Source organism: Pseudoliparis swirei, chromosome 5 (genome assembly GCF_029220125.1).
Source record: "Pseudoliparis swirei isolate HS2019 ecotype Mariana Trench chromosome 5, NWPU_hadal_v1, whole genome shotgun sequence".
Classification (NCBI taxonomy): Eukaryota; Metazoa; Chordata; class Actinopteri; order Perciformes; family Liparidae; genus Pseudoliparis; species Pseudoliparis swirei.
Genome location: NC_079392.1, coordinates 22872806 through 22885305, shown reverse-complemented (window position 1 = coordinate 22885305; position 12500 = coordinate 22872806). Strand labels below are relative to the sequence as shown.

At 47.4% G+C, this 12500-nt stretch overlaps 1 protein-coding gene across 4 annotated transcripts in view; it reads right to left on the bottom strand.

Annotated features, from left to right (window-relative positions):
- ssbp4 (single stranded DNA binding protein 4) overlaps positions 1-12500 on the bottom strand; it is a 96538-nt gene that overhangs the window by 23868 nt on the left and 60170 nt on the right. For all 4 annotated transcript variants that reach the window (XM_056415626.1, XM_056415627.1, XM_056415628.1 and 1 more), the window contains exon 5: positions 3670-3759. In XM_056415626.1, coding sequence (XP_056271601.1) covers positions 3670-3759 — 90 coding nt within the window. The remainder of the gene's footprint in view (positions 1-3669; positions 3760-12500) is intronic.

The following is a 12500-nucleotide window of genomic DNA, read 5'->3' as shown; positions in this document are numbered from 1 at the left end:
CCTCCCTCCCTCGTCTCCACCCTTTGCTTGTCCTCCCCAGAGGGCCATGATTCAGCAGCAGCAGCAGCGATGGACTCTGGCTGAGAGAGGAGAGGAGGATTATGAACCGAATGTAGAGCGACGCTCTCACAGCGTTCCTCTCTCCTTCCGTGGCCTTTCTATACCGAAAGCACGTCTCTCTCCGTCTACCTTTTTCTTTGTGTCTGCAGACGTCCGGCTCGTCACACTCCTGCCTCCATTTCTTCCTCCACTGTCCCTCCTCTGCCCCTCATCCCTCTCTCCCAGGACTGTAGCCAATAACAGTGTTGGGGGGTCACCCATGTTAATTAAAGAGCGAGTGCAACTGGGAAAATTGTAATGCAACACACACACACACACACACAGACACACACTCACACACACACACACAGACTGCACGTGAACAGTTCACACAGAAGGAAGTTGGTGAGTAAGCATGTGTCACTGAAGCAGTGTGTGTGTGTGTGTGTATCTCTGTGTGCGTGTGTGTGAGAGAGAGAGAGAAAATAATAGTTTCAAAGACAAGGGAAATGGAGAGAGTGAGGAAATGTCATGGAGAAGGATGTCGGGCGTACGAAGGAGAGAGGAGAGGGAGAAGGTGGCGGGAGGAAGCACCGGAGATAAGAAATAAGAGAAATGACTAAAGCATGGACAAAATTCAGCTTTAGCAGATATATATATATATATATATATATATATATATATACCATCCATTCACAAGCCCACATCCAAAAACATCACGACCATTGTTGAGTCTGTTACAAAATGACTGTCCTTACCTCCGGCGAGGGGAGAGTGTGAGTGAAATCTCAACAACACGTGGGAGGGAATGATACAAAAAAGAAAAAAGAGGGAATGAATAAATGAACTGCAGGAAACTCAGTCGCTCGCATTTTCAGCGGAGACCGCAACCATTAGTTCACCAGGGGAGTGCATGTCAGCTACCCCGGCAGTGTGTGTGGCGTCAGCGCTCGCTGGAAATGAACGATACCGTATGAACACGCCACAGCGCATTGAAATATGCTGCAGTTCTGGCAACGCATTTAGGGAAGTTTGGGGAGGTGCGGATAACCTTTTGTCCAGGTGTGTGTGTGTGTGTGTGTGTGTGTGTGTGTGTTATGCAGGTTTTTTTGTTTTCTTTACATTTGCCTGCTTTGCAAAAAGAGAAGAGAGTGAATATTGCGCCGTTGGAAAGAAACCATCAATCCCGTCTTGTTTCCCCTGCCTTCCCTCTGACCATCCTGTCTGCCTGTCTGTCTGTCTGTCTGTCTGCCTGTCTGTCTGTCTGTCTGTCTGTCTGTCCGCCATGCACACAGGGTCTATTTATGGAAAGCAATGTCACTCATGCAACACCATCGGATAGCTTTCTCCCCAGCCTGCTCACTGCTCACACATCATTAAGATTCTCTACGACCCCTGCACACACACACACACACACACACACACACACACACACACACACACACACACACACACACACACACACACACACACACACACACACACACACACACACACACACACACACACACACACACACACACACACACACACATACACACACACACACACACACAGAGGCTGCACAGCACACGACATGCTGCCAATCAACCGGCACAAGAAGACGCAGGCATATGGCTGCACAGCTCCACACTGTATGTATTTACACATCAGGCTCTTCCTACACGTCCAACAGGAGGCCTTTTGTAAAACACGCTTCATCATTAATAACATGAGAAGCATTACGGCATCCCGCACATTTTGTTCTTCCGACACGCAGACTTTGACCAAATACAGATCAGAACTGCGTCTAAACAACCTAAACATGGTGAATACTATGTGATAAATTAGAGTTTTTTTGGTTTCTACTCGAGCATGTTGACGTCGTTTATTGTTCAAAATACACATACTTTCTCATAGTGTACCTGTTTTCACCATTTGTCTTAATCACGCCATTTGAGCGCCTGTCTCTTTAAGACCCCCCCCCCCCCCCCTCTGAAATATGCCGGTGTCTATAGGAGGAACTTACATGGGGCCATTTGCTAACTCATCTCAGTCATGGTTTAATGTTATTATTTTTAAAGAATAGTAACTAGCAATCTTTAACAAAAGAACTATGGAAAACAGAAAAACACTAGAGAAATATGTGTTTTTATGGTGATACACAGTTCTGCAATGAGTATTTCTGGGTACTACGTGTTGTGATGTGACGAGACGTTGCGATGGAGCGAGCCCAGAAGCAGGATTTGAGATTATTTAAAAAGCACGCAGATCTTCCTTTCTAACAACAATGTAAATCTCACTTTCTACAACATGGGACTTTTTAGAGAAAAACAATTTGGACCCTCGCCAATTAGGTGAGCATCATTGTGTGTGCAGATATTTAAAATGTAGAAAGTGTTACGAGCTAAATGTGTTTTAAATAAGGCCTGCATGTGTGTGTGTGTGTGTGTGTGTGTGCATGTTCGTGTGTGAGAACAAAAGGAGAGAGTGATGGAACCAGAGTGGGAGAGAGAGAGAAAGAGAGAAACAGAGCGAGAGATATAAAGTTTGAGAGAGAGAGAGAAAGACATATATATATAGAGAGACAGAGCGGTAGTGAGAAACAGAGCGAGAGAGATAGAGAAACAGAGCGAGATAGAGAGAGAGAAACAGAGCGAGAGGGCGAGAGGGATAAAGAGAGAGAGAGAAACAAAGCGAGAGAGAGAGAGAGAGAGAGAGAAACAGAGCGAGAGATATAAAGTTTGAGAGAGAGAGAGAGAGAAAGAGAGAGATATATAGAGAGACAGAGCGGTAGTGAGAAACAGAGCGAGAGAGATAGAGAGAGAGAAACAGAGCGAGAGGGCGAGAGGGATAAAGAGAGAGAGAGAGAAACAGAGCGAGAGAGAGATAGACAGAGAGAAACAGAGCGAGAGGGAGAAAGAGAGAGAGAGAAACAGAGCGAGAGAGAGATAGAGATGGATAGAGAGAAACAGAGCGAGAGACAGAGAGAAAGAGGGGGAAACAGAGAGAGAGGGTGAGAGGGAGAAAGAGAGAGAGAGAAACAGAGCAAGAGAGAGATAGAGAGAGAGAAACAGAGCAAGAGAGAGATACAGAGCGAGAAAGAGAGAAACAGAGAGATGGATAGAGAGAAACAGAGCGAGAGACAGAGAGAGAGAGACAGAGAGAAAGAGGGGGAAACAGAGAGAGAGAGAGAGAGTGACCTCGTCAGCCTCAGAGAAAGCCTTCAGAGAACAGTGGTGACACGAGGAATTAGAGACACGAGTAACACAAGGCACAGATAACAGCCTCCTCTCCTCCACCCAGCAGAGAAGAACAAAACATCCACGAGCAGCAGCAGCGCTCACAGAGCACCACGGGGTGTGGGGGCAGACCGAGAGCGCTTTGGGAGTCGGCTGCAGACAGAGCAGCAGGAGTTAATAACCCGAGCATGGACATATGGGACGGAGGCAGAGACAGAGAAGGGAACACATCTGGACAGGGATTAAGACAGCTAAAGAGGCTGAAAAAAAGGAGGAGGAGACAGAAGGATTGGCTTAGCGGTGGCGACGGGAGGGGCGGGGGGGGGGGCTGTCGTGTGATGTTGTTGTGTGACGGGTGGAGGTGGGGGTGGGCGAGCGGTGGAGTCAGCAGGAAAGTTCTTCTCCTTACTTGAAAGAAGCCCGGGGGCATGGGTCCTCCCGGCACGCTGTCATTCGGCGGCATGTTGCCCATCACTGGACTGGGAGCGGCAGCCGCACTCTGGAAGAGAAAGTAAAAGCACAGTTTACTCCCAGAGTTCGTGTGTGTGTGTGTGTGTGTGTGTGTGTGTGTGTGTGTGACGGAGCAGTGAACGGCAATCAGGTGTTCAAATAATCCCACGGAGATAACGTCGTGCAGAGACGATCTGTCCCGCCCCGATTACACTTGCCGAACGTCTCGGACGCAAATGGAGCAATTACCGATGAAGTGATGAAGATATGATTATTTAGTCGCAGTGATACATGAAAGTATATCTTGAGATGCAGATAGTTTAGGGGGAACATTATTAGGGCTTCAGATTCAAATTTGGGGGCCAACAAAAATGTGTCGGACAACACGCTTGACCACAAACTCGGACTGAACGATAAAACAACAAATAAATTCACTTTTCCTGCAGCTCCTTCAAAATAAAAGCCTTTCGATGACATCTCCGTATGGGACAGGAGCCTTACATTCTTCAGTGAAAGTCATTCAGTAATTGGAGGAAGAAAGATGAGTTTCACGACACAACTTTTGTGTATCTTTAGTGCAGGAAGTATCTGATTAAAGGTTACAAGAATAAAACTCTCAACATGTTTCATACTCGGTGGTTGGGTGCAAAGTTTTGAGGGTCATCACTCGTACTTTGGTGGATTTAGTTAAATTCCTGTGTGTTTTGGTCCCACTTCATATTGATGAACTTGATGAACCACATACATTAACCATAATCTTGATGTACACACAGCTTTCTTCCTGCATGCAACCCCACATTTATAACATGGCCTCCAAAAGACATTTCTGGCAATGTTTCCTTCCCTTTTTTCTTCTTCTTCCTCTCTTTCAATTATAATGATTTTCAACATCGGGGGGGGGGGGGGGGGGGGGGAGACAGATGTGACGCTCGCTGCTCTGCTTTCCTTCTGAGGCGGCGAGGCTGACAGGTGGCGTTTGGTCATGACTGCTTTGTCAGAGCTCGACATTCACACATGGCCGGCGCGATGTGAGGAGGAAACAGGAAGAAAAAAAGAAAAAGAAAAAGTTGCCCAAAAGAATACATATTTAATCAGAATGTGGAGCCGATTCGCGCGTTACAGGAGCATCCAACGCCGTGGAGGAGTACTAAGCTTCTTCCCACCCGAAAATACAACAGTACTGGTTGAATGTTCACACATTTAACACTCCTCATGTTCATATTGTCTTATTGGATTACAGATTTAGTGACACACAAACGTTGCACTCCTCAAAAAGGTCACGGCGTCAGACTCTGACACCGCGGTTTGTGTCCGGCCTCTTTCGACAGTCGGAGCCGCGACCACGGTCTTTCCCAAACCGAATCCAAGGAGCGTTCGTTCCCTAAACGTAGCCGTGTGAGGTGGCGGATCGGAACGCTGCTCATGGGAGTCTCACGTCCAGATGGAGGACTTTACATCCGTAAAGGAACCACAGAGGCTTTTAGAGTAAGATGGCTTTTTGAAACCGAGCAATAATAGATTCTCCACAAAATGTACACACACACACACACACACACACACACAGTGCTCTCCCTCCGCCCCTCCCCCCACTGTAACGAGAGCTTCACTCACATCCAGAGAGCAAACAATCCCTCCATCCCTCGGCTGACCTGTACGGCCCAGACACTAACTAACAGGCCCCGGGCCATGAAGCCGGGCACACACACACACACACACACACACACACACACACACACACACACACACACACACACACACACACACACACACACACACACACACACACACACACACACACACACACACACACACACACACTGGTAAGAGGGTGTGGATCTGTGGGACTCGAACAAATCATCAGAGACTTCCAGAGTGTGGACCTGGACATATCCAGAGGAGTCACACACCAGCCGAGAGAGACAGAGAGAACTGACTAACAATGGAGATGGAGATAGAGAGAGAGGGAGAGAGAGATAAGGAAAGAGAGAGAGAGCGAGAGAGAGAGAGATAAGGAAAGAGAGAGATCTCTCAAAGGGCGATGAGAGGTCGGCCAGTGAAGAACTGTCTGCTAAAGATGCTTCGATGGTCCTCTGAGGTCTATGTGTGTGTGAGCGTGAACTGTACCACTTCCTCCCGGCCTCAACAATGGACGTGCGAGTCAAGAGTATCTGCTCTAAGGGGAGAGCAAAGGAGCGAACGGCTCTCGAGTTAGCAATGCCTCCACAACACAAAGCTGCCCACGATCATTCTACATTTCAGATGTAAAGGTCTCACCCCCAGGTTGACGCCTGGTCGGGGCCTGTCGGTGTCCGATAGCGATGCACGGAGGCCAACTTTAGGCTCGACACCAACTCCAATGTAAACCCATTAGATGGTCAGAGCAACTGACGTAGTCCAGAGAGCCAGAGGTAAGACACACTTCGGACCTCCAGTGTTCCCCTTTAAAGTGTGTTACTGTGAACTGTTGCCGAACAATGGGACGGCAAAAACAAGAGGCTAAATGGTGTTTATTACATACACTACCGTTCAAAAGTTTGGGATCACCCAGACAATTTCGTGTCTTCCATGAAAAATCACACTTTTATTTATCAAATGAATATAAAATATAGTCAAGACATTGACAAGGTTAGAAATAATGATTAATATTTGAAGTATTAATTTTGTTCTTCAAACTTCAAGCTCAAAGGAAGGCCAGTTGTATAGCTTATATCACCAGCATAACTGTTTTCAGCTGTGCTAACATAATTGCACGAGGTTTTCTAATCAGACATTAGTCTTCTAAGGCGATTAGCAAACACAATGTACCATTAGAACACTGGAGTGATCGTTGATGGAAATGGGCCTCTATACACCTATGGAGATATTTCATTAGAAACCAGACGTTTCCACCTAGAATAGTCATTTACCACATTAACAATGTAGAGAGTGTATTTCTGATTAATTTAATGTTATCTTTATTGAAAAAACTGCTTTTCTTTGAAAAATAAGGACATTTCTAAGTGATCCCAAACTTTTGAACGGTAGTGTACGTGCAAACACACACACACACACACTGTTGTGCACCGACAGATATGCTAGAGAGGTTCATGTCATTTATGTTAGCTTTCTCTCATTCCAGGCTTCCTGATTGTTTTCACCTGTCATCACACCTGTCTCCTATGCTCATCAGTGTCAGCCCCGCCCCTGATTGGTCCCACCTGTGTCTTGTTACCATGTGCTTAAATTCCCCTGTCTCCCAGTGTTCCTTGTCAGTTCGTCTGGTCTTTTGCCATGATCAGGTCGGGTTATGTTGTGCTCTTGAAAAGCGCTTTCATTTTGTTCACTGCAGAACCGAAAAATAAAGTACTTACAAATACTTTATCTCTGCCTCCAATTGGGTCCTACTTCCTAAGTGTCTGAGATCGTAACATTATGGACCCAGGCTCTGTCGGTACAGGCATCACGAGGAAAAACTGGACAAAGTCAGGAAATACAAGAGCTGAGCAGGCGGGGTTCAGGAAGAATTATCTACACAGATGCAACAACTGGTTGCCCAAATGAATAATTTTTCACTCATCAACAGACTGCTCCTCCGGTGGCGTCATCCACAGCTGAGAATTTGCCTGTCAATACTCCAGCTGGGCTGTTTCCTCCGGCTGGCTCTTCCGGAGAGATTTGCCGGAGACTCTTCGTGCAGAGCCTTTCTGGTACAGTGTGATCTGCATTTTCAACACAACCCAGCAGCTTTTTATCTGAGCATGGTAAAGTGGCGTTTATTGTGTCTCATTTAACGGGAAGAGCTGCAGCCTGGGCTACTGCAGAATGGTCTAGAGACACCGAACTATGTTACTCATTGGCGATTTCATAGAGACTATGAGGCGCATTTTGACCACTCATCGCCTGCTACGGAGGCCAGCAGAAGACTGTTTCAATCGTCAGCTCAACCGTCAGGTGGTTGATTATGCCATCGAGTTTCGTACAGCAGCAGCGGACAGCGGATGGAATGTTCCTTCGTGACGCCTTCATGACAGGACTTTCGGAACCGATAAAGGACCAGCTGGCTCCACTGGAACACCCGGGATCTGGAATCCCTCATCGCTGTGGCCATCCGGATCGGAAAGAGAGAGGAACCGAGATGTTATTCCCAGCTTCCAGAATTCGCCTCGGAGGTCGCGCCGCCAGCGGAGGATTTCCAGCTCATGTTACCGGACCATCAGAGGACTACACTTCCGAATGACTCCGGGAACCCATGCAGCTTGGAAGAACCAGGCTTTCTCTGGAGGAGAGGCAGCGCCGTCTATGGGAGGGTTGCTGTTTCTACTGCGGCCAGCCGGGTCATCAACTCGCTTCATGCCCGGGAAAGATCGTGCTCACCAGTCAAAAGGAGGCGCTGGTGAGCAAGTTTCCCAGACTTCCCTCCTCGACCTGTTACTCAGGTAGACATTTGTATTAACAATCAGACCTTTGACCAGGGTGTGTTAATAGACTCAGGGGCTGACGAAAGCCTTATAGACTGGGGCCTAGTCAAACAGCTAAAATAAAACTGTCCGCTATCTCATCCTGTTAGTGCCAGTGCCTTTACCCATTGCACTGAGCCCATACGGATTACTATAAATAAGGACCATACCGAGCATGCAATTTCATATTTTTGAGTCGACTCAGCACCCGATTATTTTGGGGTTTCCTTGGCTGAAGATCCACAATCCTCACATAGACTGGCCTTCAGGAAAGTTAAGGAATGGGGAGAGGATTGTAAGGGCAGGTGTAAACTGCAACCTGTTAATGCACCAACAGACTCTAGTAGGATCATTATAGATCACCCTGACTATCCTGATCTACACAAGGTACCTTCCTGTTACCATGATTTAAAGAAGTGTTTAACAAGTCTAAAGCCTTGTCGCTACCTCCTCACCGAGATTTTGACTGTACCATTGATCTCTGCCCCCATTCCCAAGGGAGACTTTACTCGATTTCGAGACCTGAGAGAACAGCAATGGATGAATACATCTCCTCTTCACTCAAATCAGGGATTATCCGTCCTTCATCGTCTCCAGCATTCTTTGTGGGAAAGAAAGACGGGTCTCTGAGACCTTGCATAGACTACAGTCCACTAAATGACATTACGGTGAAGAACCGCTATCCTCTGCCACTCATGTCATCTGCTTTTGAACTGCTTCAAACGGCCAAGATATTCACCAAGTTGGATTTAAGAAATGCATATCACTTGGTTAGAATAAAACAAGGGGATGAGTGGAAAACTGGATTCAACACTCAGAATGGTCACTATGAGTACTTGGTAATGCCTTTTGGACTGTGCAATGCACCAGCTGTTTTCAAGCTTTTGTGAATGAGGTTTAATTCTTGAATATTTCAGTGTTTGTGTATCTGGATGACATACTGATTTTCTCCCCAGACGCTAAATCTCATGTTAACCATGTCCAAGTTTGCAGAAACTACTGGATAATCAGCTATATGTCAAGGCAGAGAAGTGCGAGTTCCACACAGAAGAGGTGTCTTTCTTAGGATACATAGTCTCACCTAATCATATCCAAATGGATCCTAAAGTCAGTGCAGTATCCCAGTGGCCCACACCAGACTCCAGGAAAAAGGTTCAGCAGTTCTTTGCTAACTTCTATAGGAAGTTTATTAAATTTCAGTTCTGTTGCTGCTCCTCTGCATGTTCTGACTTCTCCTAAGGTTCCTTCAAGTGGACCCCCCAGGCAGATCTTGCTTTCAAACTTCTCAGAGATAGATTCACCTCAGCTCCCATACTCACCATTCCAGATCCCCAGCGCCAGTTTATGGTCGAGGTGGATGCTTCCAATGAGGGAATTGGAGGAGTACTGTCTCAACGTTCTGCAGAAGACAACAAGATGCATCCATGTGCTTACCTGTCGCGGAAGTTGACAACGGCAGAAACAAGGAATTGTTAGCTGTAAAGCTGCCGGAATGGAGACACTGGCTGAGGGTGCAGAGCAACCGTTTTTAGTCTGGACAGATCACAAGAATCTAGAATATATAAGAAAGGCTAAGCGTCTCAACTCCCGTCAGGCCAGGTGGACACTTTTCTTTAGTAGATTCAACTTCACACTCTCTTTGGGTCTCAGAATCAAAAACCCGATGCTTTGTCTCGTCTTTACGATCCCGAACCACTTGCGGTAGAGCCCAAGACCATCCTTCCACTTAACCGGGTGATCGGAGCCTTTTCCTGGCAAGTGGAGTCAGGCGTTAAAGAGGCAAATGTCATGAATCCAGCGCCTAGCGAGTGTCCCAACAATCTGCTGTTTGTTCCTGAGGCTCTTCACTCCAAGGTCATCCACTGGGCTCACTCATCTGTGCTTCGTGCCATCCAGGAGTAGCAAGAACAATGTTCAGGATTCAACAACGTTTCTGGTGGCCATCCATGAAGAAAAGTATGTAGCGGCTTGTCCGGTGTGTGCGTGTAATAAGACCTCATCTCAAGTTAAGATGGGCTTGCTCCAGCGCTGCCGATTCCCCATCGTCCTTGGTCACACATTTCGATGGATTTTGTGACAGGATTTCCCTCATCCAGAGGCAAGACTACGGTTCTAACAGTGGTTGATCGATTTTCAAAGATGGCTCACTTCATTGACCAAGCTTCCCTCTGCCAAAGTCACCGCAGAGGTCATGATGAATCACGTATTCAGGATCCATGGATTCCCTAATGACATTGTTTCTCCACAATTCATTTCCGCCTTCTGGAAAGAGTTTTGTCGACTCATAGGTGCCACCGTCAGCCTGTCATCAGGATATCACCCTCAGTCAAATGGACAGTCGGGCGTCTGAACCAAGAACTAGAGACTACGCTCGTTGTCTCGTCTCCCGAACCAGACCACCTGGGTGACCACCTCACATGGGTCGAGGTTGCCCACAATACCCTTCACAGGTCTCTCTCCATTCCATTGTGTCAATGGTTTCCAGCCTCCACTTTTCCCTAACAATGAGGAAGAGGTGATGGTTCCATCGGCACATGCCATGATCAGGCGTTGTCGCAGAGTTTGGGCTGGTGCTCGCCAGTCTCTTCTCCAGTTCAGCTCGGATGAAGGCTGTTACGGACGTTCATCGCAGGGTCGCTCCTCCTACAGTCCAGGCCAAAGGTTTGGCTCTCTACCAAAGACTTACCACTCCATGTCGCCTCAAAGAAACTGGCTCTTGTGGGTCCGTTTCCAGTGTCCAGAGTCATCAACCGCAACTCCCCAGGACCTTGAGAGTGCACCCAACGTTTCACGTTAGTAGAATCAAGCGGTGTGTGAGCACACTTGTTCCCGCCTCAAGCCCCTCCACCGCCCAGTTCTTTGAAGGGGTCCGTAAGCTACTGGAGGTCCGTAATAGGGAGGGGCAAGCAATTCCTGGTAGACTGGAAGGTACGGTCCTGAGGCTAGAAGCTGGATAGCTGCTTCATTTATCGTAGACAAGACTCTTATCCACGACTTTTACAATCAGCCTGGGCCATCAGGAGTTGGCCCTAGAGGGGGGGTTACTGTTGTGCACCGACAGATATGCTAGAGAGGTTCATGTCATTTATGTTAGCTTTCTCTCATTCCAGGCTTCCTGATTGTTTTCACCTGTCATCACACCTGTCTCCTATGCTCATCAGTGTCAGCCCGCCCTGATTGGTCCCACCTGTGTCTTGTTACCATGTGCTTAAATTCCCCTGTCTCCCAGTGTTCCTTGTCAGTTCGTCTGGTCTTTTGCCATGATCAGGTCGGGTTATGTTGTGCTCTTGAAAAGTTTTGATCCTCACTACGTGGCGCTTTCATTTGTTCACTGCAGAACCGAAAAATAAAGTACTTACAAATACTTTATCTCTGCCTCCCGGGTCGTGTAATTGGGTCCTACTTCCTAAGTGTCTGAGATCGTAACACACACACACACACACACACAATCGCAGTTAAGCATGTGCGGCGTATCGAAGAGTATTATCTGCTCAGGGATCAGCAGAGAAAGAGAAAAGAAAGATGGGAATGAGAAAAGGAAGAGAGAAGGCCAGAGATGGCCGGATGAACAGCAGAGCGTCTTAGGGAGGAGGACGAGTGAACGGAAGTGTTGCTGGCGTGTACGTTTGTGTGTGGCGAGTGTGTGCGCGTGCATGTGTGTGTGTGTGTGTGTGGCTGCCTCAACCAGCCAGCGAGGCTCCACAGTACTCAGGTGAAGCGGCAGCAAAAGGCCCCCTCTCCTAGTTGCCATGACAACCCCGACCTCAGCTCCTGCTCTCCAGTGCCCATTAAAACCCTCAGGCCGTCAATCATCAACATGGCCAGGGAGCAGAGGAAGAGAGAGAGAGAGGGAGAGGGAGCGGAGGAAGAGAGAGAGAGAGAGAGGGAGAGAAAGAGAGAGAGAGAGAGGAGAAAAGAAAGAGAGAAAAAGAAACAGAGATGGAGTTTAAAGCAGCCTGTGGCTTTTGATAGCAACCCTGTATCTCTCTTCTTCTTCTTCTCTCTCTCTCTCTTTCTCTCTACACACAAACCAACCTAATACACAATATACCTGCACAGTGTTAACTCCTCACACATTCACACCTGCCCCTCTCTCTCTCTCTCTCTCTCTCTCTCTCTCTCTCACCTCCATTAAAACCATCTTCTAAAATCCGAGCTGCCTTTTCGTGACACTATCTTCATTCATTTCCAAATAAATTTTCCTCCAAGCTTCATTCCTTTTCACTAATGATCCCCCCTTATTCGCCATGTAACCCCCCCCCCTCCTTCATATCGGACAAAGAGTTTCCAGACCAATGTTTTTCTAAATCTAAAGCTCTCTGTCCGTTGCTCTGATTTGACAACAGATTACTTG